The following is a 26,872-nucleotide window of genomic DNA, read 5'->3' as shown; positions in this document are numbered from 1 at the left end:
TGGGGTCTTCTATACAAAGAAGTATGCAAGTTGCATTTTAGGGGGCAGGAGGCTCAATGCTTGAAAATGTTTCTGGTACTTTTTTTTCCCTCCAAATCTGGGCCAAAAATGGTCAATACATTTCTTCCTAGAGTGAGTTTATTTTTTCTTGCTTTGTTGGGATTGCACATGAAAAAATTATCTGGATATGTGTATGGAAAATGTTGGCATATTAAGTGTACCTTTACCTTCTGTGTGCACAAAGTAGCTCCATATTAGAGCGGGGTGGGGGGGGTGGGGGGGAGAGAAATCCTTTCTGACTCCTCCTGCCCACTCACACGTACACAAAAAAGAGATTCTCCTCTTCCTTTGAACCACAAAACCACCTATTTAGTAAGGGAAGTGACAGCCAAACCAAAGGTGCTGCACAGTGCAGATAGTTGGTTCTTTCTGAAGTGATCTCAAGCTATTCCATTCATGCTGCGGGTGTAGTGATATGATGACATTGCTGGTATATTTCCGTTGGACACTGCGCTCCACAGCTTTGCCAGCTGCAGCAATTTTTAGAATTGGAGCTTGTCTATGAATTTCCCACTTGTGTGCTATCACAGGGTTTGCATTCTTGAGTGTGTGAGGACTTGTGGTTGAATTGTAAAGCTGTTTGCAGACCTGGTCTCTCACCCACAGTGACGGGCTAAGCTTCTGAAAACAACTGGGGACAACCTTGCCATTTGATGTGGGGTTTGGGGAGAGTTATTTATGTGTTGCTGTGAACCACTGTGGTACCTGGGAGGGAGAGGCTGCCCAGCTAATTGAGCTGGGTGTTGAATCTGCTCAGGATGAATTACAAATTTCATCGTGGCCACCCAGCACATTTCGCAACATTGGCCCTGGTCCTGCTGTCCTTCCATGAGCAAAACTTGCATGCAGTTTACTGGGAGTCTTGCCTGAAAGTGTGTGAAGGTCTACTTCATGTACTTGCAACTTGGCCTTTCATCAGCTCCAGTGTAGAGAAATAGGGCTTGAAAGCTGTGCCATCATTTGGGGAAATGCCCCCTTCTGATACAAGTCAGTGTTAGTGGACAGCAAAACCTTCCTCTCCTTTCTGTCCTTTTGAAGCTGGTTGCTTTTGCAGGGTTCGTAAAGCAGGAATATCTCTGTGTGTTTAAGGGCTGGATTGTCTGTTTCTCCTGAATGGAAGACCTGGGGGAACGGTGATGCTCCCTGACTCTGTCGCAGAGCCAGAGACTCAAGAATAGTCCAATTCCTAGTGAGGACTGCAGTATTTAGCTAAAGATTTGCAATGTAAGATGTTCCAAACAGACATCTTTATTGTTGTTTATTGCCTAGAGCCTGTTGATGTGTTGGCTTGATTTTTGGAAGAATTAAGCAGCCTACAGCTGTGACTTTTTCCTGACAAAAATCCATGATAACGTTTTGCTTTACTGTGCTAAGGGGAAGAAATAGCTTTTGAGTCTTCAGATACAAGCTACTAAACATATACCCTTAAAAGCCAATTCAAAGTGATTCATCTTAACTCTGCCCATTGATCCATGTCTTCAAGGGATTCTTCTAATAATCTATGATATTCATGGGATAGGGTTTTCAAACATCTGTTTTTTTAAACAATATTAGAAAGAAAAGAAAAAAAAAGAAAAAAAAAAAAAGAGAAATTCTTGCCTAGATGTTCCACGGATTGGGTATGAGGACGCTGAGGCCACAAGTTAATTATTGCACAGGCACTCTGTAACACATGCCTGATGTGTTGCAGAAAAGGAAGGGGGAAATTCTGGGTTAGGAAGTAAAGCATGTGGTCTAACTTGTCCTTAAGGATGTTTTTTATGTTGGAAATGAACTGTGTAGTAAATTATAGAACCATATGGTGATTGATATTTTTCATTGTGTCTCTGATTTCCCCTACCTGTAAGTACATAGAATAATCTCTCCTCTTCCAAGTTCCCGATTTATTTTTTCCAAAGTGGTGACTATATAGGCGAGGATGTTGTACGGGGGGGATGTTTCTGAAGTGGAATTGGAGTAGATGTTTATATCTTGCTATTTCATTGTAGAGTCTCTTACTGGGGGCCTTGGAGACCTGAGTTCCCTGTACAGCAGTGTAGAGCAGCAAGTGAATGAAACCCTGAGACGACGCAGGCACGCGGGAGATGATGACTACAACATTGAGGTGCTGCTAGGTGTGGATGACTCTGTCGTCCGGTTCCATGGCAAAGAACATGTTCAAAACTACCTCCTCACCCTCATGAACATAGTGAGTATCTTCCACAGTGCTGCGCTGTTTGTTTTGAAATGTTAAAGGCTTTTTTAAATTCTTGCAGGAATATCTAGGAGACCATGCTTGATACCTATATAAAGATGATAAATTTGTCTGCTCTTGGATTTGCTTTTTTCTTCTCAAGATGCTCAACAGTTTTCTAGGGCACATTCTAGGATAATTCCAAGAATTTGTCATCTTTGACCCTCAGTGAAAGCACAGTCCTTTGTACACCTTACAGAGTCACACAGAATAATTCCACTAACCCATACACTCAAGGTGTGCAAACAGACTCTCTTTAAACTAAAGCTTGATGAATTCTGTGAGACTGTATTAGTATGCATCCTTTTAACATGTAATGTGCTGTGTCACATTCTCCTTCCTTCATAAAATTTGGTTATACAGAACTAAAGAGGGCAGGTACTAACAGTTTTGTTGATGCTTTGGGCAGAAGAGGTTTGGTTAAAAAAAAAAGAGGGTCATTTAAGAACAGAAACATGCCCATATCCTCTTCCCAAACCTCAAATCAAAAAACAAAACAAAACAAAACAAAAACAAAACAAAACAAAAAAACAGAAAAATGTCTGAATCGTTGGATGATGGCAGATACTGTCCCATACATGAGGCATAGAATTGCCACTCCCAATAAATGGTTTTGGTTGATAGATGCCCTCTGGGTGATGTGAGCTCATACTGGCCAAAATTCCCCGTGTTTTTGAGTGCGTTTGGAAGGAGTTCATGATAGTGATTAAACTGGTAGGCTCTTGGCTTCTACAAGCTTAATTAACTCCTGTGTTAGTTGTGTTATAAACACAGCAATGATATCTAGCAGGCAGTGCTAATCACACTCATCATCACAAGATAGCTTCTATTCTCACACTCTTTCTCTGCTGCTTGGCTAAACAAGAGGGTGTGAATATTCCCTAGCACAACATGAGCCACGTCTGCTGCCATTTAGGAACTCCAGATAGCAAGATGTTTATTCTGTAAATGAGATTTTCTGGGAGCAGGCCAAGCAGACTTGTCAGGAGTGTTCAGTGCTCCTGGGTTTTTTAATTTTCATTCTTATTGCCCAAGCAGAGGAAAGCGGGAGAACTGGGGCAGTGACACCATGCATTTGTGCTCCATTTCTTTAGGAGATGCCTTGGGGATTAGAGTTTTGGCATCCTATGAAATTGCCTTTGTGGGGCAGGTGTTGCCAGGAGAGATTATTCATGCAGGAAGGTTCTGCAAACTTTTTATTTAAAAAAATCTACTACTAGGTCTTTGTATAATACTTAAATGATTTTACAGTAGTAAAAGATTTTAAATTGGAATATGTCAACTTACACGTATCATTGTACTAACAGTGTTGTTGCTTCTGCCAATACTACTAGTTCAAAAAGTAGTAGTGTAAACTTGCAAAACTATTTTAAAGATTTTGAAGTTTTTTTACCTTTAATTATCCTGTTGACTCAAAGTCAACAAAACTATAGCAAAGGTGTACTTGTCTGACAAATTGCCATTGGTTTCAGGGGGATTTTGTCTGAAAGACCTGGATTAGGACCTCTGGACATGAGTCTGTTCCTACTGTACTTATACAGTGAGAGGATATAGTTGAAAACCACTGGGAAGAAAGAGGTCTTCTAATATCCTTAATAATTCCTAGCTTCTGCTGCAGCACGGTTTTGAAGGAAAACCTGTTTAAAGAATAAACATGCAGAACAAAGAACTGCTCTAAATAGTAAATGGCACTTTAAAAAGAAAGCAAACCCTCTAGTTAAGTCTTTTGCTTAAATGCTGTGGCAATATGAATAGAAACTCCCAATAAAATCTAAAGAAGCAAACTCACATAACTCTTTTATAGTGTATCCTCTAGGGTTAGCAATTATTTTTTGTCTAGATATACATCTCAGGCTGTAAAATCAGTGGCAAGATACTATCAGATTCTATGGAAATGCACAGTACAGAAGAGCACAGTTCACATTGTACATTAGAAGTCACATAGTATACCAGCACTGAACACTAGAATTGTTCAAGCTTTCATGTTTTCTGTTTTTTCCATCTTAGGAAATCTAAAAAATGTATATATGAAATGAATGTAAAGGGAGATGTGTAATCCCTTGCAACATGTGGCCTTTCCTTAATGCATGTCAATGTCAAACCTGTATGGATCCATCTTAGAAGCTATGGGGGTCATAAGGTTTTCCAGGAAAGAAGAAAAGATAAAGACAGGCTTAGGAAAACAGGTTTACAATTAATAATGATTTGATCAATGTAGGAATTAATCAATGTGGTTTTTTTTCACTCACCGTTTTATTTCTGGAAGTCATTTCAAAATGATTTCTTAAGGCACACAGATCCTCTTTACTCTGTGTCACACCAGCCACCATCATTCCTGAGTAAGAGAATTAAATCCTTTCACTGCAAAGCATCAGAAACACCTACTCTCCCGTATCAAAAAAAAAACAATCTCACCTCTCCTTAGTACACATCATTCCACTTCAGGAGGGACAGCCAACGTGAATTTGGCCTTCAGTCCTTGTTTTATGGTTAGTTCATATGCTTGTGCTGATAAATTTTTCTTACACGTTTTCTGCTAATAATTTATTTAATTGCTCCAAACTTAATACCATTTTGACTGCCGTGGCAGGCACTGAAGCTCAGTTACTCTTTTTATGTGCAAGAGCCAAAGAGAAGCTTCAGTGCTTCTCACTTAGTTCTTTTAAGCCTGAATTATGTAAGGGATGACTGGTGATTGCCGGGATAACATGCTCAACTCCACTGCACTAATCAGGCCAGGGGAAAATCTACTCTCAACAAGTTCATGGAAGAGGTGAGATCGGTGACAATGTGAAGTGATTAGAAAGCAAGTGGCAAGACTCAGCACTCTACGCTAGACTTCTCAGGGACACCACCTTCACAGTGGACCTTGTGTAAAACATACAACACAGAAATGATGCACTTAGAATGGTCAAGGCGTTACTTCTCTCCCATGTCCTTTCCCTTTGGTCCAAGCTTTGATTCATGTGTCTTGTATTGTAATATGTCCTGCCCCGAGCACCTTTACAGCTCCCATTTAGTGCACTGTGCAATGGTTGCGTCATATTGCTGCTACTCAAGCATGGAAAGCTGAGGCTGAAAATGTTACCTCTTGTGTTTCAGACTGAAAATGAGCTGCAGTATCTAGAGAATGTCTCTTGGCTCCCTTTATAAGCTCCTCAGTCATCTAAATAAGCTCACTATTCATAATGAACTGTGCTGCCAATAACACAAATCCTACATGTGTGAAAAACTACGCTGCTTAGGTGCAGACGAAATCTCTCAAATACTGTGGAGGAAGTATAGGGCCAGGATCGGAGTGTACCTATTGTTATGCTGTTATTGTCGTAAGACCCCACTTACCTTTTAGATGTTTAGAGCCAGGTGCATTTAAAAAAAGTTCTCAGCACCAGGTACCTGTCACAGTCCAGTCTCAGTTTTCCAAGAGCACCTTTGAAAATCTGCCCCACCTTTTGAGCTCCCAAAATGAGGACCAGCAATTTAAAAATCTAATCCATAGAATTTGACAGGAAAAAAAAATCTCCTCGGTAAGAATTTAAACCAACTGATATCTTTTCCAGTGAAACTCTGTGTAGAACTGTAACAACTCTGTATAGAATTATACTCTGCTATAAATCTAGAATAAGAAACTCCAGACATAACACACACATTGTAACAGAAAAACAGAATTCAGTCTGCTAAGTTTACAACCTGGCGCTTTGTTCAGACTGACGCCTTTCCTACTGTTTCTCTAATTGGGAGCTTAAATGTTTTAGTGGTATTTCAGCATGCATAAGGAATTGCTCTCTAACAATAAGCAAATGGATGCTGTAGAATCTTGATTTGATGAAAAGGGTCTGTTGAGTAATGTCTGTGCATTCGGTTTTGGAGCCCAAGGCATTCAATCATAACTTCCTGCCTTCCTCTGACATGCACACAGAAGGCTTTTGACTCGTGTGTGTTAGGAAGCTGAGTGTTAAGATCTTTGAGGAGAAACAAGCCACTGAACCTGGACTGCTCTGTGGATTACTGCTGAGACAGAAGGAAATTGACAGCAAGGCTTTGGTGGCTGTGAATGCATGTCTAGTAACTGTGTATCTTTGTTGCTAGCAGAAGCTTCTTTTTTAGGCTTGAGGGAATTAGAAAGCACATGAGCAAGCCTTTGCTTGTTCCTAGAAGATCATCAGCCACTAGGACTGCAGCTGTTGCAGTCCAGTGCTGCACTGGTGACATCAACAGATACAATTCAGCACAGCTGAATTTGCATGACATAAATGAACCCGACTTTTGGGTTCAGATTGTTTAGGTTTGGATCTAGCAGTGTTAAGTTTCAAGATCTGAACTTTGCATATCTGAACCTGTATCTTTTACTATTCCTAGAAATTGGGGGAAGAAGACAATTCGTGATGTTACTAGCATTCATGGGGATTTTGCAAGGCTGATGGTAACTTGCTGAGTCTAACTTGCCTTCCCAAGCAGGGAAATTAAGGGCTGTTTTGCCATATGTAATGCAGTATGTGCAAGATAGCTCCAGATTAGCTTCAAAATAATATGCACAGGCAGCAAAGGCAACGCTATTTAGCTCAAGTTCAAAAAAGCAGTATTAATTGCATTCATTCAACCCTGTGCCACGACTGGTTATCCTGGGCGCAGTGCCATGCTGACACAACTACACTGCTCTCTATGCCAGAGGTGGCTTGCTGAGAACCAAGCACTGCATGGTCTTGAGATGTCACTGGGAGCTCTAGAGCCAGAGGTTCAGTTTCAGCTAAAGGAATGCCTGAAATGATTCCCTGTATTCAATATTTATGTGTACTCCTGGCTTTAGAAACAGGGAGAAAAAGCCAGCATCAGAGATGCATCTAAAACAGCTGTTAAGGGACAGAACTGGAAGTCAGAAGCCCCAGTGGGCTCATCTACTCCAAAACAAAAAAATCTAGTGTGGTCTCTAGCTCATAGGTGAAGCTGTACCATTATTTCACAGCATAAACTGTTGAAGTCACTTACAGCCTGCTTTCCAGAAGGGCTGATGGCTAAGTCACCCACTTGAGAGAATGTCATTGCCCTGGAGTTGTTTTTGTTAGCTCTGTGGCCTGGCCAGTACTGAGCAGTTTCAGCTGAATTCCTTGAGGTCACACAACTGACACTTATTTTCTTGATCTTACCTTTACCGGGAGCATGTGAGGGGTTCTAGGCTCCATTTCCCAAACCCTGCCATAGCGCCGGTGCCATTCCTAATCCCCAGTCGAGCATCCATTGGAGAACCTGCAGAAGTACAGGGGGAAGCAAATAGAGCGAAGATGGGCAGAGGAGTGGGAAATGGGGTACTGCAGGACTGAGACTGTCCCCTTGCCCTCCTTCCTCTCTCCCTCCATTTGTTCCCCTACCCTGGTCATGCCCCAGAGCCAGGCAGCCTCCCTTGACTCAGTGGGTCCCTCAGGAGCCAGGCCCTGTCTTTGTAAGCTGGAGGGTTTTAGCATTGGTTTTGTTAGATCTGAAATTCAAGGTCTCCTGTATTAGGAAAGTGACCTTTGTTATTCCTTTGGTGCCTACTTAAGACAAAGTTTCCCTGGATTAAAGTATTTAGACCAGAAAGATAGCACAGAGACACCAGGTTATACTCGGGGGTTCTACGCAGGTTTGAACTCGTCAATATTCACATCTTTCCTTTCTTCCTTCTTGAGAATAAACCAAAATTAGCTAGTAGAGTGATAGTTCTATGCATCATTCATTTTCAAATCGCAAGCTGCTTGACAGACTTCTGCTTTTGGCAATCACTACCCACCGAGCACTGCAGGTTTGTGGTACCACCTCCTTCCTAAATAATAATTCTAGATTGTTGCCCATTGACACTGTTTATTGAGCACAGAAAAAATGTCCACATTTAATGTCAATTCTGGTGCAAATACTATTTCAAGGAGGTGAGTGTCAGGACTGCTTAATGCTCACTTCTGAAGTTGATAGGAGCTTTACGATTAACTTCAGCAGGAAGACAGTGCCAGGTATGTCTCAACCTTCTGCCATAGTTCTCCATGCACACCCTATACCTGGAGCTTTTGATCTATCCACTTTGTCTCACTTAGATTTTTTAGAATAGAAATAGGATAACCATGAATTTTAGTGTCTTTCTCATTCAGAGTGGCTAGAAGTGCATAGTAGGGCCCAAACACATTAACTGAGAGATCTCTTCTGACTTCTGGTTTCTAACATGATCACTTGCCTGGATGTTATTATCTCAGATAAAGGAGAAAAGTCAGATCAGGGCTCATTCTTTTCTTTGCAGTTCAGTGTGGAAACAAGAGCTAATGCTGGCAACTGAGTATAGTATGCATCAAGTAGCAGGTAATCTGCAGCATTTTTCTGTGCAGATCTGCTGGACTGTTCTTACTCGCAGCATTTCAGAAATGCTAATTCCAGATTTTCCCTGAGCAGTCACTTGTGACTACGCTAAACTGCACAGATAATTTATATTGCTGAAGAATGTGAAACAGGAGTTAATGCAGTTTTGGCAAACGTGGAAGTAAGTTAACACTTGAATCCAGAAAGTTTGAGATGAAAAGTTATAATTCCTGTGAGTAACAAAATATCCTTGATACAGTACTTTGCAGGGAATTGTGTTTTTTACCACGTATCTCATGGAACATCAACACAAACATGTTTTTTGAGCAATTGTCTTCTCTTTCTTTTACTGGGAAAGGAATCTTGAAATAAGCAATCACTGAGTGTTGTATTTTGAAGTTGTCATCTCCTCTGTGTCTTTAATTCTAGTTGTTGGCCAACTAATTAATTCTAGTTATTAATTCTAGTTGTTGACCACTATTGTGGCGGAATTAATAGATACAAGGTATTGTAAAGCGTTGTCTTTATGTTTGTTCTTTGCATGTATCAAAGCAGTGCATTGTTGGCAGGAGATGAACTCCAGAAAATAATCTGTTCTATTGTTTTTCCACTCCGTGGTAAAAATTCATTAAGGAAGATTTCAGAGTATTGGCTTTTTACTCTTAAATCATTTAGCTTTGTAAACAGCAGAACTGATAAACTGAACTGAAGTGCTTTTCTTATACATCAATGGCTCCATCTACTGGGAGTATGTGTCATAAAGAGCAGGTGCAAGCTGAAACACTTCATCCATGAGAAGCTGTAGGTCAATTACAGTAAAGACTGTTACCTTTTTTAGATGTAATGACAATCTAGTCATTTCTGTCAAGATTTTAACTACTTTGGTATGAGACTTAAACAGCACACAGGGAAAACAAGAAATGAGAAGAAAAACGTCATGCAAAATAAAGGCTGGGAAAATAATCTTAAGGGAAAGGTTGCCAGAAAAGCCCAAGTCGATCACTGTTCCTGCCCATTCTTTTGCCTCTGCTGAGTGACATTCCAGGAGGCTTATCTGTATTGCAGACCTACACATCTGAGTGTTTGCAGAGCCCGGACACCTACAAAAATCTCACAACAGGAGTCTCACTGCCGACTTGACCAGGCTGTGGGTTGGGTGTTGAGTTGGAAGAGGAGAATGGGGAGGAGGCAGCTTCTGTTCTCTCATTTGAAACCTTTGAACTGTCATCTCCCAGTCTGGCTTTCTGTGGAAAACAGTTGTGCTAGAGTGGCACAGTTCAGAAGAATCTCTCTGCTTATTTCCTCACGTTTCCACATCACGGTGAGCACTGAAGGATGTTCTTTATGGGCAAATAGCCTGTTTTGTAGATACTGACTTTTTCTTAGGAGTTTGAGAGTCCTTGTCTTGCTTGACATCCAGCTGTTGGGTTACACACTGTGGAGCTAAATTGGGTGGCTTCAAGAATGTCTCAGGCCCTCTCTCTTCATCACAGGACTAAAGAGGCTAAGACAGCCTCTTTCAAAGTCCCACACCTTCTAGTCCTAGAACCGTGAGTGTTAACACACACAGTTTCAGCAGGGTTCTAACTTACCTCAGTGTCTGTCAAGGTTACTAGTTAAAGAGCTATTTCTATAGGATGCAACCATCACATACTCCTCCTATGTATTAGTTTGTTAGTTTTAATCTAATTCTACCCTCAGACTTTGGTAAAGTATAATGGCATGCAAAAGTGTACCAAAAGAGCTCAGCTCATTCCTTGCCTTTTCATCTAGTGGTTTGTACCTGTGGATGGTCTGTAGACCAATAAGGACTTTATTTTCAAGCCATTTTCTTACCAGTGATGCAAACAGTACAGCAGATGATGGCATTGATCATTACATTCTGAAATACTCGACTCTCCTTCAGTATAGAATGCTAATTAAAAAACTGCACTTTCCTCTGCACAAGTCAGACACAGAAATGTCAGTAGTTTAATCAAGGCAGAAACAGAGTCACTGAGGCTTTACAGTCTCCAAAACCCAAGGACAGTCACATGAAAGATCTGTTGTAAGCAGAGAAGAGCTTGCTGTGAGTGAGCAGAGGCAGGAAAATACCAGCAGATTGCTGTGTATTAGCCTGCAGCCCCCACCTGCACACCATGGAGGTCAGTCCATGGGCAACCCTGAAAAGGAATCGCATGCTACCACAGAATCTCAGAATATTAGGGATTGGAAGGGACCTTGAAAGATCATCTAGTCCAATCCCCCTGCTGGAGCAGGAACACCTAAATCATGTCACACAGGTACCTGCACAAAAGCTGCTGTGCAGCTGCAGCTTTCTGTCTGTCCCAGATTTGAAAGGCCAGCTACCATGAATGAGCTTGTGCTGCAGGAGGTACTCAGAGGAATCACCCAATGTAACCTGGGGATGTTGGTTGGCTGTAGGTCAAGAGGCAGCAATTTCTGTGTCAAGTAAGAATCCAGCCACATTTCTTTTAGGGAGCACAGTCTGGCTAGGGTGTGTCTTTAATTTCACCTTTGCTGTTTTATGAGTACATCAGTTTGGGAATGTGGGGTCACCCATGACATTGGTACTGTGTAAACATAGGTGAGTTTCCACAGAAACCCTTAAGTCCGTTTGTTTGTGGTTATCTTCCTTTTCCAGTGCTCTCTGCTGCAGCTGTAGGGTTCACTGCCAGGTGCATTTATTTTGTCTGTTTGAATAATTATTTATCCACTCAGTAAACAGATACTAACCCACTTTGTATGTGGAGTCTCCCAGCTGTCACTGCTGTCCCAGTGAGAGTGCTGATTTACTTCTTTGTGTGTATATTACTGTTGAATTCAGTCTAACTACTTTTTTTCTCATAAATACTACACCAGAGGCTGCATGGCCAGTTGGAAATCTGTGATGTGTTTCCCAAGTTCACATCAGACAAATCAAGTTTCCTGAGGCGTGATTTATATATGCATTTTGTACCAGTACCAGTATCTTGGAATGCAATTTGTTTTGCCAGTATAACCACAGTGTAGATGCAATTACAGCAATCTGAAAGCGCTGCAGTCTACACTGACAGTTTTCAGCGCTTATTTTGATTTGTGACCTTCTAGCGAGGTTACAGTTTCCAGAATTTCCTGTATCTAGGTCACAAGAGTATATATGAACTTGCTCCTTCCTCGTGGGAATCCTGTGGTGGACCCTTCTGAAGCAGTCCACAGAGAGAGGTGTAAAACAAAAGGTGTTGTGGAGAAATCTTGAAGAAAACTTGAATCTTCAGGTCAATTCCAGGACCCTTTCTGTCTCTATGAAAGTCACTCCTGGGGAGCTTGTTGTTTCTTGGCACAAGGGAAATTGTAAACGTTTTTCTGACATAAACTTTGGTGGGAGCAACCGTATTGCATTACTGAGGAGAAAATATGAGATGAATAATTGAACTTTGGCATAATTGCTTCACAAGGCAGGCAGTCTAAGTTATGTGCTCATTTCTTGTAAAACTATCCTGCTGACAGTCTGTTCTTGGTTGGTCCTAAAAGGGATTGCATTTTTTAAAACCATGGACTGAAGTCATTGTGCCAGGTCCCACAGTCTGGACAACTCAGAATGACCTTTTTCCCTGAGGGGAAGGCGAAAGTTCTGTTTAGCATGACTAAAAAAAAAATTAACCTCTAAATACTGCTCAAATATACCATCCTTACTCTGAACAGTGGTATTTATTTTCCACCAATTACCCATCATATAATATTTATTTTGTTTTGATGGAAATAAGTAACTTCAGTGATGAACTGCAGATGTTTTAGTCCCCTAATTTATACTCTGGTGGAAGGACATTTCTCACCTTCCCAGGCACAAAGAAGGTCCTCAAGAAGAACAATTTCTGGCCCATCTGCACAATTCTGTTTCTTTTTTTTTAAAAAAACATAATTTCTACAAATACTCTTTTTAAAATTATGTGTTCACATTTGTACTAATTTATATTTAAAAAATAGGGCATGAGTATTAGCTGCTTCTTAAAGAAAGTCTTCAAAACAACACAGTGAAAAATTTCATCTGTTCAGGGAGCAGTGGAACTGCCATATTTCCTCTGGATTTCTGTCATATGGCTGTGCTCTCTAACAGGATATAATTCTCTCATGCTAGGAGAGTTCAGAAGCTCCTGTGCTTGTGCAACGTCTGGGCTTCCACATGTGTATGTGATAAAGGATATGCAGTCTTTGCTTCCATAGGAGCAGGAATAGCATTGTTATTTCCAATCAGCTGCTTATTTTCGGAAACTTCTACATATTTGATTTCTTTGAGATCTTTATTTGCAACTGTTACTGGAAAGTGGTAAAAAAGGCCAAAATTTATTGGGACACTAGAACTAACAGGAAATTACTATCTAATCTTTATTTATTTGGAAACCAGACTGAAAACATTGAAATAAAAATTCTGTCTTTAAATTATGTGTACAAATCTTACTGTAGACCTCTGCAAACCTAGTTTGGTGCAACGCCACGGACTCTTTTGTGAGGGCACCTTGTGAGCTTTTAATTTTGCTCTTCCTGTGTGTTTTCTGCAGCCCCTGAGGATGAGTTTTGATGTCTCATGAGGTTGTCTTATGTATGGGTGTTTTCTCAGGCTAGCAGTTGTTTTTATTGTACTAAGTCTCTCCAGGTCCCGTAAATGTTACATGCTTTCATGCAGTTGGTGAACTTTTTAAATGGAATGTGTTGACTTGCAGAAATCAAGCGTATTTGGAGATATCATTACTCTGTGAGGTATACTACAGGGTTTATGTCTCTGGCAACGCTGTTGACTGTAAAACTTTCAGATGAGAACTTCCAAAGCATTTCTGGGATTTGGAAACGCTTTGCTCATTAATTTTAAGATTGATTTAGAATCAGGAGTATTATTCAAATCTTTAAAGCTAAACACATGCCTACATGTATGCAGAAATGGAGCCTCATTGATCGTGTCATTGCCTGAATATTCTAGAGCTTCAGAATGCAAAAATGGCTCAAAGCCAAATCCTCAGGTATTTTCTGAGGACAAACCTATGCTCAAGTTAATGGCATATTTCCTTGAGTGAGAGCTAATGGCAGCAGAATCTTTTACAAAATGAAAAATATGCTCTCATTCTCCCCACTAAAATACTCATCCCATGTGTTTAAACTGATTGAAGTGAGACAAATGGTTGACGAAGCAAATAGAAACAGGATTGGGAGTTCATCCAGAGTTACAGTGGCCAGATGGCATAGCAGAGGTGGTGACCATGCGGGCTGGATGGTGATGGCTTTATCTGTTGTTAAAACAAACTCTTATCTGCTTTTAAATCCCACAGTGAATATGAACACACTGCTTTAACCTTGCTTTCAGGAATAGCTTCATTTCCCTCATTATGTTTATCAAACAAGTGAAATCGAGTGTTCAGATAAGTATTTGCAGGGTTTGAGGTCTCTCTTTTCCCAAACAACTCTTCTATTGGCCCTGCTCCAAAGGCCATTATATTTGAGAGGAGTCTTGAAACATGCTTCAGAAAGTTCTCAGTGAGGGGTATATGATGACGGGAAGGGTAGCCTACATTTCTCACTGCATGGAAATGATTTGAGTCTTGAATCCTTCTCTGAGAAGACTGTAGTAATATAAGCACTTGAAATGACAGATACATGGCCTTGGAAGATTCCCTATCATTGGTGATTTTTTCAGTTTTTCCTTTTATTTTTTCAGGTGAATGAAATTTACCATGATGAATCCCTGGGTGTTCATATAAATGTTGTATTGGTCCGAATGATCATGTTGGGGTATGCAAAGGTAAGCAAGCCTCTGACCCAGTTCTTCACATTTACCTTCTTTGTAACCATAGTCCATGGGAGCTACGTGAATGGGTGCAGAGACAGAGGTCTACTGAACCACTAGTTCCAGAGAACTGCATTCCCTGTTTGGCACGTTCTAAATGTGCTTGTGCCCTCATACCTGAGACTGATTATCAGTGTCCCTTCTGTGACGCAAGTGTACAACCGGTTGCAGAGTCACTTTACAGCTGATTTATCAATTAGAAGCTGAAAGACTGCAGCAACCGAATATTTGTCATATCAGATAGATTCAGTCAGGTGGAAAGCTCCTTTTCCAGTGTATTCTTTTCATAATGTCACCAAGTATCTGTGTTTAAATGCAAGGTTGCAGTGACTGGATCTGTCCTGATGATGTACCCCTGATGATGCTATTGAGGGATGGGCATGGGCTGAGAGGAGGTAGGGAGCACCTCGACCCACTGCAGCCCCCACTCCTGGCAGAGCTCAGCCTGCTTGGGTTTGCAGCCTGAATTCTGCCCTCAGGAAGAATTACCTCAGGTAGTGAAATCAGTTTAGTAGAAGCAATTATCTTGACTGACCAACACAACTTGCTGGTGCCCCACCTGCAAGCAGGCTGCTAGGGAAACCATCTCCTTTTCTCATTGTTGTGTACACTCCTTTTACTGGGTCATAGCACACTCCCCTGCTTTTTGCCCTGGACAGTACTAGTTGATTTCGTTGGTAAAATACATTCAGAGAGTTTTCAAACATGCTTGTTAAGTTGTTCAGGATGAGAGGAAAGTGCTAGTGCTCTTTAGTGCTATTGCTGCATATCCCTTCCACTTAGACATTGAATTTGGGCAAGGCAAAAGACCATTATGATGTTGGTCTTGTAATTAAATTCAGTCACTTCCTTTTCAACTACTGAGCTTGTAAGCATGCTCTGTAGCAAAAATCTCACAGAACCAGATGGTTAATCTGTGTTAATCAGTACAGATTTACTGGCGCTACAGGGTTTTGCACCAGTTGTGAGGCATTGTCCTCTGTGTTTATATTATTCACTTCCTCCATACAGGCTGTATGTTGTCACTGTGCTCTCATTTAACTCAGAGTCACGTTGTCTTCTGGCAGTCAAGAATGTAAGCAAGTCCCAACAAAGGAAATAAAAATGTCCTTATTCAATCCTAACATCATGTTGTGTTTTTCTCCTGCACATTACAGGCTATACACAGAAAGGCCATTAGTTTGTAGATGATGTAAATACTCATTATACTGTCTTCAAAAAAATATCCTAAAGATGCACTATTACATATGCACACCCCTTTGGCTCTGCCTGGGGATCAAAGACAATGAGGCCAAGAAGGAATATCGGTCCTGTGTTACAGATCAATGTCCAGCTGTACTTGTTTTCTTTTCTCATAGGAAAGAGGACTACCATTGCTTAGAGTGATAGGGAAATAGGGAAAGAGAAATAGGAACCTGTTTGGTGCTCCAAGAAAATCAAAACTTGTCTGAATTTCCTACCTTTAGGAGCTCCCGGGTCTAATGTGTTTCTTTTTCAGTCCATTAGCTTGATTGAAAGGGGGAATCCCTCGAGAAGCCTGGAAAATGTTTGTCGCTGGGCGTATCAGCAGCAGAAGTCAGACCCCAATCATTCAGAGCACCACGATCATGCCATCTTTTTGACAAGGCAAGATTTTGGGCCTGCTGGTATGCAAGGTAATGCTGCTGACCTGGAGCTTTTTTTTGTTTGCTTGTTTTGTTTTGTTTTGTTTTTTGTCTAGTGCCTGTCCAAAAAAAAAAGGAGAAAAAAAAGAAAATTGCATTGTTATATGATCCTGAGACAATAAGGAGTATTGGCATTGGCTCAGCAAGTACTTAAGTGTTCCATTTTAAAAATATATATTGAAACTTGGTCCTGTTCAGGAAAGCATGTACGCTCACAATAACTTTCAGTTTCCTATCCTAACTTTAGGAAAGGCCCACATAGACAGCCCAAGAATGAACTCATTACTGTGTTTTGGAGAGAAATTATTTCCTCTATTTCATTTTACCTACTTTTTCAAAAGCAAGTAGTCCTTGCCATGATAGACCTTGCTGTTTATATCTAACTGCAGCAGATGATGTTTCTTACCTTACAGATGTAAGTAAATAGCTGTTCACTTCCATCAAACAGTTTGTGGTTTTGTGAGTGCATGCAGGGAATATTAGGAACTCTCAATATACTTTGCATTCAACTTTGCTTTTATTTTGTTACAACAGTGTACCAGCTAGTTTGATACTGCACTACTCCTTATGATTCAAGGAACTAATGATAATGGGAAAGAAATTCCATGTGATTTATGTCAGTGCAGAAAAATAGGAGTCGGGGTGAGGCTTCTGAAATGTTGCTGCTCTGTGCAGCTCTGCAAACCGGTCCCTTTTTTATTTCTTCGTTTCTTATGTAGTTACACTGCAGAATATGCACCTCATAATGATTTATCCAGACCAAACAAGCAATTTCATCACTTGTGCTGTGGTCTGTGGTAGGACCAAGGGTTCCTCTTAACTGAGACATTGTGGTTTTGTGTGCTTCTTACTTTGCTTGCAGGTGGAAAAGAGAACTAGAAAATTGAGCAATATCTGAAACAAAGCTGTCCAGCTAAGTGTAATGGCCTCCACCGCAATAAACGTAGTATTAGACAGTCAAACAGGCCCTCTGTCTTTAATGCCTCAGTTTCCACAAGCCCACTAGCAGTACTGCTTCCTCGCTCATGTTCTCTGTGTCAGTCCACAGAGATTGTCATAATAAAATCCTGCAGCTCCTCCTGGTGCCTCAGCCACATGCCCAGCTCCAGTGCTGCAAATGGTTCTTTGGTTCCATTCCTTCTGCCAGCTACTACAGTCCCCTTTAGTGCTTGCTGTGCCTATCTTCTGTGCCTTTGACTCAAATCCTGCAACTTGTCTCAGAAGAAAAGGCCACAATTCATTATCCAGTCATGGAGAAGCAGTGTAATATATATAATTTAATATGGTACCAGTAGTACGTTCAGGTCAAATGTCCAAAGTTTACCAGTCTTTGCTTAGCACATGGTAAGAGTGACATGTTTTCAGTCAGAAATGCCCTTTAGCAAGAAGGTTTTTCAGTTTTATGCTGGTGAACCCTTACTGGTTGACGTACATTTCTGCTTCTCCACATAGTTTTTTGAAAAATGTACCATGTTCTGGCTGTCCAGCTGGAGACGTCTTAAATGTTTGTGTTCAGTTGCTTCACCCTTCAGGATGAGGCAAGGGCACTGAGTCTGCTCTCAAATCTGGACTAGCGTGCCTGGAGGGAAACTGGTTAGGATGAGATGTTAGGCAGAATTCCCTGTCTTCAGAAAGATTTCATCTTTTACTGAGGAAACGGTATGCAATATGCACCAAGCAGAATGCAGATGAAGGTACTACTATGAACACATACTAACAAACAAAAAAACAACCAACCAACCAAAAAAAAAACAGCCTATTGCTCTTCTGTTTAATTGAACAGGAATCGTGTACATTTTTGGTGATAAGAGTATGAGTACGTGAAGTAATCCAGATAATCTGCAGAACCAAACCTAGCTTGTCAGTAATTGCAGACAGTAATTGCAAAGACAGAAGAAAAACTGACAAACAAAGAAAAAGAATTCTAGGTTCTTCTCAGGTAATAAATTTATTGAGGTGTCTAGTTTAAAATAAATATAATGGGTAAAAGAATCAGACATGGTTTCTCTCAATAGGATATGCTCCTGTTACTGGCATGTGTCACCCGGTTCGAAGCTGTACTCTCAACCATGAGGATGGCTTTTCATCAGCTTTTGTTGTTGCTCATGAAACTGGTCACGTGTAAGTCTAACTTATAAAATTAGATTACCAGCAAAATGGTGCTCCATCTTCTTTTTATTTGAAGTGGTTTAATTTTAAAAGGTCTGTACTGATGTGTTAATTTGGCACTTTGTAAAGAATGATAAAATGGGAATAACTGATCAAGCAAAGATCTCTGTTAGCTGCTGGGTGAATTAATGTCAAGCACTGAGGATCTGCTTTTTTGTCTTCCTTAATTAGTGCAGGCTACTTGTTCAGTTCACTCTTCTGTTTTTTTTTTCTGTCAGCATTGAAATAATATAGGAGGAACTTGGATGAATTTGAGATGACCAAGTCATTTCCATGTCAAGCTGCACCAGATGCACACTTCAAAATTTAATGTGTTAACCTAATTAGCTCTTTGGATGTGCAACATGATAACTACGTTAATTCTAAGTATAAATAGGTGCTTTAGATAAGTGAGTATACTAACACGAACAATTCAATGTCTGAATGAACTGACCACTGATAGCAGAACTGTTGTTTTCCTTTATCTGAAATGGAAGCAGAAATCATCATCTAGGTAGTTCATTTCTGGTATTAACAAATAAAATGAAGTATAAATGGAAGAGTATTCAGCGAGTCCTTATAGTCTGGCATCAAAGAAGATCTGTTTGAAATGTAGGTGCTATCTTTAGAACGCAGAGAACAATTTCATTTTGAATGATTACGTGTGCATGAGAAACCGTTTTCTTTACAGCTGTTTTACCATTTGCAAAGCAGAAACTACTGGGGCTCTTATACCCATTCTTTGTTTCAGGCTAGGAATGGAGCACGATGGTCAAGGGAACAGATGTGGGGATGAGACAGCAATGGGGAGCGTTATGGCTCCCTTGGTGCAGGCTGCCTTTCATCGTTACCACTGGTCCAGATGCAGCGGCCAAGAACTCAAAAGATACATACAGTAAGGACCTGTCAGCACTCATCGGTAGTTGTTTTACTAAAGGAAACGGAAGTCTATGCAGTTCCCTGGGATGTGGGGCCAGTGGGGGGCCCTCCATTAGATGGCAAAGAAGAGAGGCCCACCAGGAGCAGACACAACTGTCATAAATGGGACCTCTGTCTGTGAAGTCCCTTTTTATAAACACAGGGGTACGGGGGTTTCCGAGATGCTGGGGAATGGGATCCTCTGGTGGGGGCTGCTCTCTGCTTCCAGACAGGGATTCAGCATTCAAAGGCATTCCAGTAGGCTTCACTGTGACTCACTGCAACAGCAGTACACCGTAGATTTCAGGGCCTGTTCTCAGACTACTGTCCTGTTTCAAAGCCCCATGAAGTCAGTGGAAAGGCTCCCTTTGACTCCAGCAGGCTTTGTGTTAGCCCTTGTATTAGGACGCGTGCAGTAGTTTGAAGCATACTGAGAAACTGAGCATACTGAGAGACTTTGGCACCGAGAACTGGAAGTGTTTGTTTTCTCCCTCTGGTGACAGGAAAGTAAAGCGCAAATTCCGTATGTACTGTTAGGGCAGGGAACAGCAGAAGATGCTGCTCCACAGTTCCTAGCAAATGTGGGGATTTTGCTGTCAGATCTTCCCATCCAGTGCCCAGTCACATTGTGCTAGGCAATATTCTTACAGAAGGGACTGTCTGCACTTCAGAGAATAATACCCATATATAAATAGGGCAGAAAATAGGTTAGAATAAAGGAATATTGCCAATATTGACATCTAAGAAAAAATACTTGGATATTACTGATCAAAAAAGTGATTATTATTTTCTTGCTATTTTTTTCTGTGCATCTTTCCACAGCTCCTACGACTGTCTTCTCGATGACCCTTTTGAACACGATTGGCCAAAGCTTCCTGAGCTGCCAGGCATCAATTATTCCATGGATGAACAGTGCCGCTTTGATTTTGGTGTTGGCTATAAAATGTGCACAGCGGTATGTCCAGGACAGTCATTGTGAAGACAAACATTCATTCAGCAAGTCGGTGTTTGGCCTTATTTAATAGCTGCAAAATATGCATTTTCTCACAGTTGAAGAGCAGTTAATGCAGTAGTTTAAACAGATATACAAGGAGGAGAGAGAGATTTATGGGTGAAACCCAATCATCTGAGTCATTTGGTTTAATGGTCAGGTGGACAGCAGCACAGTCGACAAGACACAGAGTTGTGGCACGAAGCCTGTGATCCCGAGAAAGAAGGGAAAAAAATCATCTTCCTCCCACTTCTGGGGCCTCCTCCTTCCCTCTTCTTGCCAGTTCAGGACCAGGGTATGCAGGGAATAAGCACTACCCTTCCCCTTCTGAAGATACTTCACTTACTGATAGCTGTGGTAGATTAATTGACTGGGTAGATTGAATCCTTATCCAAAAAGCATCAGTAACCTAATTTTGAGTTTCATCTCATAAATGTCCTCCATTTCAGTTCCGAACGTTTGACCCATGCAAGCAGTTGTGGTGCAGCCATCCAGATAACCCGTACTTCTGTAAGACTAAGAAAGGGCCTCCACTCGATGGGACAGAATGTGCCCCTGGGAAAGTGAGTACTGTGTTTTTGCTATGTTTGTATTAAAAGAAACAAAATCAACTGCGTTCGTTTGGGTCAAAGGGAAAATAGGAAAATAGGAAATTGGCCAGCATCACCTGGGTGGAGCCAGAGGAAAAGCAGGAGCTGTGCTTTCCCACTGTGGTGTTCTGTGAACTGTTCGAAGTTGGTTGTAATACGGACTAAATTTTGGATGTTGAAGACACTGAGCCCTTAGTTCAGGTGTAGTCCACTCCCATCCTCTTCTGTGGCATTTTAGTTACGGGTTTGTTTTTTGTTTTTTTTTTTTTTTGATTCTTCTCCCATCTGCAAAGTGCCCACAAAACGTCATTAAGAATCCCTGGCAGCAGATGATGCTGTCACTGTAGGACAGGAGTATGTAATCCCAAACTCTTCTTAGTGCTTGTGGTCCAGACATCCTGTGGCTAAATGTTTGTGTAGACTTAGGATTGGCTTTTATTTTTGCCTTTTAATATCCCCATTAGTGAATGTCCTGCTGCTAATTCATTTTTAATTATACAATTATACTCAAGCAAATGTTTGTTTAACAAATTCCATGTAAAAGAGAGCCACTTATACTATCTGGATATGCCCTAGCCAGCAGCAAAAAAATACCCTGCCCAGTGACTAGCCCTCTGTTCCAGCTTATTTGCATGAGTGTTTTATTTGGCCAGTACGAGGAAAAAAAGTAAAATAAAAAAACTACTAATCCTGATCAAGAACTTCATCCTGTGATACAGTAATGAGAACATGAAAATTCCTTTAAAAAGATGGTAGCAACTAAGACTCAAACAAAGCAAAGAATTATTTAAATCAAGTGGAAAGAGTATAACATGTTTTGTGCATCTGCCGGTGAAAGGATACAGGCTCAGGTATGGCAGTGCTGCTCATTGGGGAGGGGGATCAGGCACTGCTGGGCCCAGAGTACAGAGACCCTCACCCACTTTGTCCCCAGGAAAGTCTCTGTTTGCAGTCTGTTTTCTGAGGCATCCCTTCTTAGCCCCATGAGCTCACCTCTGTGGACTTTTAACTTTACTGTGATTATACATTTGGTTTGGTTTCTGTTTTCCTTGCCCGATTTCTCTCAGTGGTGCTACAAAGGTCACTGCATGTGGAAGAATGCTAACCAGCTGAAGCAGGATGGCAACTGGGGACCCTGGACAAAATTTGGATCCTGTTCACGAACCTGTGGAACTGGAGTTCGCTTCCGAACACGCCAGTGCAACAATCCAATGTAGGTCCTCTGCCTTGGTGGTAGTTCCAGTGACTGGTAATCATTGTAGGTGTTGGCTGAAATGGCATTTACGTTTTGGGATGGAGTCTGCCAAAATTCACGTTCTGTTCAAGCCCCTTGAAACATGGCTTTTTGCAGGGAGCCAGGATCATTCTTGAAGAATTCAAGAATTTCCAGAGGAAAGCCTGTGGAAAACCATCCCACGAAGGATTTAGCTGATGTGTAAGAGTGAAGAGAACATAGTGTGCAAGCTCAGCAAGCTGCGGGATAAACTATTAGATGATCCCTAACTGTAAATCAACAATTGGCAGCATATATGTGCACATGCATTGCTACTGCATTTCAGCACATGACTTTGGGATGTTTGGGCAAGCGTGGAGGTTACATTGCAAGTGCGTATCTGTGCAGTGTAACTGCTCTGTTTCCATTTCTGTCAGTTCACACCCCTTTTTTTTTAAATTGTTACTTACAATTGAGTGTGAATTTCACTTTAAGATTGAAGGAAAAAAAAAAGAAGTAACGTTCAGAGGGCTTTAGAATCTCTTGAATGTTTTCTCCTCACAGGCCGATTAATGGAGGTGAAGATTGTGCTGGTGTCAATTTTGAATTTCAACTCTGCAATACAGAAGAGTGTCCAAAGCACTTTGAGGATTTCAGAGCACAGCAATGTCAGCAACGCAATTCCCACTTTGAGTATCAGAACAGCAAACACCACTGGCTGCCATATGAACACCCTGACTGTAAGTTCTGTTATTTGTGTTTATTACAAGTCAGTCCTCAAATCTTGCAGAGCTTGTGGCAGTCTCGTTCCAGTCACCATGCAGAGACTGGAAATAACTGGGGTATGAGCGAGCGTAGCTGAGACTAAAAAGCAGGAAAAAAGAATGGCCCAAAAAGAAATTTCTGAAATTTCTGTACTTTCTCCAACCCTAGCCCAGCTAGCTTCCCCTAACTTTCATCCTCTTTCTAGTGAGAACACAGTGTGAAAGCTGAGGCTTGCAGCTCTCAGCTGCTGCTGGAATAGTTGGTGGGTGCTCATTGCATTTAATGCCCCTGACTGTTGGGGCCAAGTGTAGAAAGCTGTGTTCAGGTCCTGAAAGACTCTTCCTGCCCTCTCTCCCATACAGCTGTTTGTCTGTTTGAGTGCAAAACATTAATGCTACCACTACTAGTAATTTGCACCAGAAGTAGTATTTTTTTCTAATGGCACTACTGGAGAAGTCCTTTTGTAGTATTTTCCCACTCTTGTATGGGTCCACCTGCCAGAGCCTGATTCTTCACTCCTAACTCTAATCGAACCCAGTAACTACCCTGAGTAATGAGGACAGCTCAAGCACAAAGTTTCTTAGCTCACTGAAAGGTGTTTCAGAGCTGCTTTGAGCTGCTGGCATTTTTTCCTCAGGTATCTCCGGAGAAACCCTTTATATGCTTGTCTAGGGAGTCAGATTCAGATAGTGACCAGGAAATACACATTCAGCTGGTATTTTCCAAAAAGGCTAAAGAAAGTTAAAGACCCATACCCTCTGTTCTCTTCATGTGATATCATTTCCTAAATTCAGCCCTGTTCCCAATAAGATCAAAGTGAAAGCTACTTGCAGAGTATTGGGGAACACAATTCTAGGAGCCTCCTTGGAAGGGAACTGATTTCTTTGAGAATATCTCAAAGCGACAGGCCCATAATTCAGAGAAAAGCAACTTGCTGTTTGTTTGTTTTTCCCCACATCTGTCTGTTTAAGGTCCTTTCTGTCTTATTCTCTGTCTGCCTTTAGTGGGATTTTTTTCTGAAGCTCATCTGGGTTGCCGTTAACTTACGCAGTTACTTCTGTTTCTCTGCTACGCAGCTAATAAGAGATGCCACCTGTACTGCCAATCCAAAGAAACAGGAGATGTTGCTTATATGAAACAGCTGGCACATGATGGGACTCGCTGTTCCTATAAAGATCCCTACAGCATTTGTGTTCGTGGAGAATGTGTGGTGAGTGGCACCTTCCCAAGACCATCACTGAATTTGAACTGTGCTGTTACCTAACAACTCTGTTTAGCAGCAATCAGAACTCTGTAAATAGTGCAGAGATAGACTTTGCAGATGTTTTAAAATTAAATATTTGCAGCATCACATTTCTCATTATTACTTGAAATTTAAATTAAATTAGAGCAATGGCACGGATCTGTTCCATGGAAATACTCCACTTTTCTTCAACTAATGGTTTCATTTGCCTCATTTACACTTAGTTTCCTGTCTGAAAAGAATTTCTTTTTCCATCTTTCCTAGTCTTGATATAGAGTGGATATAACATAAGAATCAATTCTTGTTCTTCACCTAGGAACCATCACGCGGCACCAGGCTTTCAAGTAATTTGTGTTTAAATAAAATAGATCAGTGCTGGGTGGCGATTTCCTGAATGCATTGATTTTGAGATTGCTCCCTCTGTAACTAAAACTTACAGCCTACAATAAAGACATCTCTCTTTTTGCTCTTCTTTCTGCAGAAGGTGGGTTGTGACAAGGAAATTGGCTCCAATAAGGCTGAAGATAAGTGTGGTGTCTGTGGTGGAGATAACTCTCATTGCCGAACTGTGAAAGGAACCTTTACCCGCACTCCCAAAAAGCTTGGTAGGAATAGCATTTTCTTGCCTATAAATGTAGTTTCTGTTTTCTCTGGTATTTCTGTCATGCTTACTGCTTTTGCAGACTGGTCAGAAATTCAACCTACATCAAGGTAGCAAAATAAAAGATTTAAGTGCGAAAATACTTTAGTCTTTGATGAAAAAATTAGATCTTTTAAAACACTGGAATGTTTCTGTCTTTTGAAGGACTGATTAGAAGAAAGTTTGATTAGTCTGGTGTATTCAGAAACACTCACCAGGCAGAACATGTTTAGTTCTTTGTAAATGCTGAAGCCCAAACAGACAATGTTTGTGTTAAGTGGGGATACACCGAGTTCTGCCAAACAAAAATGAACTATTCTTCTTAACAGTGAAATTCAGAAGAAATTGAGGTACTTTACTTGATGCTAAGTGTAACATACTTCCTTTATATGTAGGACGAATAGAAGAAATACTTTTTTTCCCTTTGAAGCTTTTCACAAGTTTTTCTTCTCAAACCTAAACTCAAGTTTTAAGTGGAAGTCTGAACTTGTTTGCATATGAACATGTAGATCCTCGTATCAAATTAGTCTTGTCACAAATTACAGACTTTTAGTCAAATAAACAAATGAAAAATAAATTCAACTTAATTCTGAACCAAATATAAAAATATTTTGGAAGAAACCCTCATTTCTCTCATCTTTCAAGTTGCATAACTGACATCCAGTGAAACATATGAAAGCATTCTGTCAGCTCTGAACTAAGAATGTGCTGGTTAAAATGCTCAGACTAGACTGGAGTACGTTGCAGCACATCTCATCAATAATAATTTAAGATCTCCTTGGACTTCCTCAGAACTTTATATTTAGTCAGTTATTTGTTAAGTCAGGGCAGCATTATCTTGTATATTTCGCTGAGAATATTTTGCATTTCAGGGCTTTCCTATTATTGCTTTTATTTCAGTCTGGGGAAGCTACTCAGGGATATGAGTATGTATGACTGGGAGCTATTTCAGTTATACCTGTTTGATAGAACTAAGTGCTCTAAGACAGAGTGGAGAAAGGCTTAGGGAGAAAGACAGTGTGAATATCTTCTTTAACAGTTCAGAGGCTGGTAATTGCTGCCATGAAGAAAGCTTTGCTGCAGCATCAGTAACTAGTTTTGGACAGTAAGTGAGCAGCCAAACTAAACTTGGACAAAGACAAGTTAATGTGTGAATGGAAATAAAATATATAAAATATTCTGCAGAAAATACTTATTAATTATTACAAACCAACAGGAGAAGGTTACTGATTATAATTATCAAAGCTAGTAGAAAACCTTTCTGAAAGGGATGACGGGGCTGATGGATTAGACACAGAATAATATAAGAATTACTCAAACTTAAGACTATAACTTGAGCCTCATGTATAGACCTGTGTATTTCTTGAGCAGGGAGTTACTATGCTTTTCTGAAAAAAAAACAAAAACAAAAAACAGACCAAACACCTCCTGTAATCATCAGAAATAAGTGCTCAGCCTTCTAAGTGTGCTTCTAATCTTTTTCACTAAGAAAAATGATTGTACTTTGAGGGGCAGGGGAATAGTCATGTCACAACTTTGGATCCAGTCCAGGAAGAGCTTTCTCTAATGAGTCCGGTTTCTATTTTCTATAGCAGTGGTTTGCAGCTCACAGCTTGCAGTCAGTGTTACCTACGCCTGTGGTTTGGCTTACTGCCTGGGAGATAACAGGGCAAATGAGAGGCCAGCAGAGGGCAAAATATGCTATTGACCTCATCATGTTTTGTCTCAGCATTTTTGCCTGGGGGCCCTGAGTAATACTGCATTGTCTTACAGGGTGATAGTGTGTGACTGGATGTTTTCACGATGTTCTCAGTGCCTGGAAAGCACTACAATTCAAAGTGACAGACAGTGCTAGGATATGGTTCAGGAAAGACTGCTGTTAATCAGCCACTTCCAAATGTTAATGAAAGTGATGAAGGTGTTTGTGTAATGTTTATTGTTTTACGGTAACTTTGGCAATCTAGTCATTAAAAGGACTAATTGACCTCTTCCAACAGGAAAACATTTAAGCAAGAGGTGCCAAAAAGAATTCAAGTTTCTGGAAAATGAAATCTGCAAGTATCCAACTTAAAATCACCTACCTGAATTTTCACTGGTCTAATTTTCATTGACTATTAAAATTTGCTAGATGTGTCTAATACTGCTTTAAATGCCTTTGAACCCAGAACGTTAAGTTCTACTTTATATTTGTTAAGACCATCTGGCTGACAATGTAGTCAATGAAATAACAGGACTTGGCTCCCATAACACTAATTACAGACGTTCTATTTAAGG

At 40.7% G+C, this 26,872-nt stretch overlaps 1 protein-coding gene and 1 long non-coding RNA gene across 6 annotated transcripts in view; one reads left to right on the top strand and one right to left on the bottom strand.

The window, feature by feature from the left end:
- Positions 1 to 16,023, bottom strand: part of LOC106041901 (uncharacterized) — a 34,532-nt gene extending 18,509 nt beyond the window's left edge. The window contains exons 1-3 of the long non-coding RNA XR_007167234.2: positions 15,887 to 16,023; positions 7,438 to 7,537; positions 4,543 to 4,628 (exon numbers count right to left, since the gene is read on the bottom strand). This is a non-coding gene — a long non-coding RNA (uncharacterized lncRNA). The remainder of the gene's footprint in view (positions 1 to 4,542; positions 4,629 to 7,437; positions 7,538 to 15,886) is intronic.
- Positions 1 to 26,872, top strand: part of ADAMTS3 (ADAM metallopeptidase with thrombospondin type 1 motif 3) — a 134,740-nt gene that overhangs the window by 93,949 nt on the left and 13,919 nt on the right. For 4 of the 5 annotated variants that reach the window (XM_066995933.1, XM_066995934.1, XM_048074409.2 and 1 more), the window contains 12 exons: positions 2,049 to 2,248; positions 14,298 to 14,381; positions 15,925 to 16,081; positions 18,106 to 18,211; positions 18,990 to 19,133; positions 19,979 to 20,111; positions 20,597 to 20,710; positions 21,805 to 21,950; positions 22,089 to 22,172; positions 22,515 to 22,690; positions 23,792 to 23,925; positions 24,440 to 24,563. In XM_066995933.1, coding sequence (XP_066852034.1) covers positions 2,049 to 2,248; positions 14,298 to 14,381; positions 15,925 to 16,081; positions 18,106 to 18,211; positions 18,990 to 19,133; positions 19,979 to 20,111; positions 20,597 to 20,710; positions 21,805 to 21,950; positions 22,089 to 22,172; positions 22,515 to 22,690; positions 23,792 to 23,925; positions 24,440 to 24,563 — 1,602 coding nt within the window. The remainder of the gene's footprint in view (positions 1 to 2,048; positions 2,249 to 14,297; positions 14,382 to 15,924; positions 16,082 to 18,105; positions 18,212 to 18,989; positions 19,134 to 19,978; positions 20,112 to 20,596; positions 20,711 to 21,804; positions 21,951 to 22,088; positions 22,173 to 22,514; positions 22,691 to 23,791; positions 23,926 to 24,439; positions 24,564 to 26,872) is intronic. The other variant, XM_048074410.2, reaches the window with a different exon arrangement.

Source organism: Anser cygnoides, chromosome 4 (assembly GCF_040182565.1).
Source record: "Anser cygnoides isolate HZ-2024a breed goose chromosome 4, Taihu_goose_T2T_genome, whole genome shotgun sequence".
Taxonomy (NCBI): domain Eukaryota; kingdom Metazoa; phylum Chordata; class Aves; order Anseriformes; family Anatidae; genus Anser; species Anser cygnoides.
Note: the sequence above shows the minus strand (reverse complement) of the source record. Positions and strands in the feature narration are given on the sequence as shown.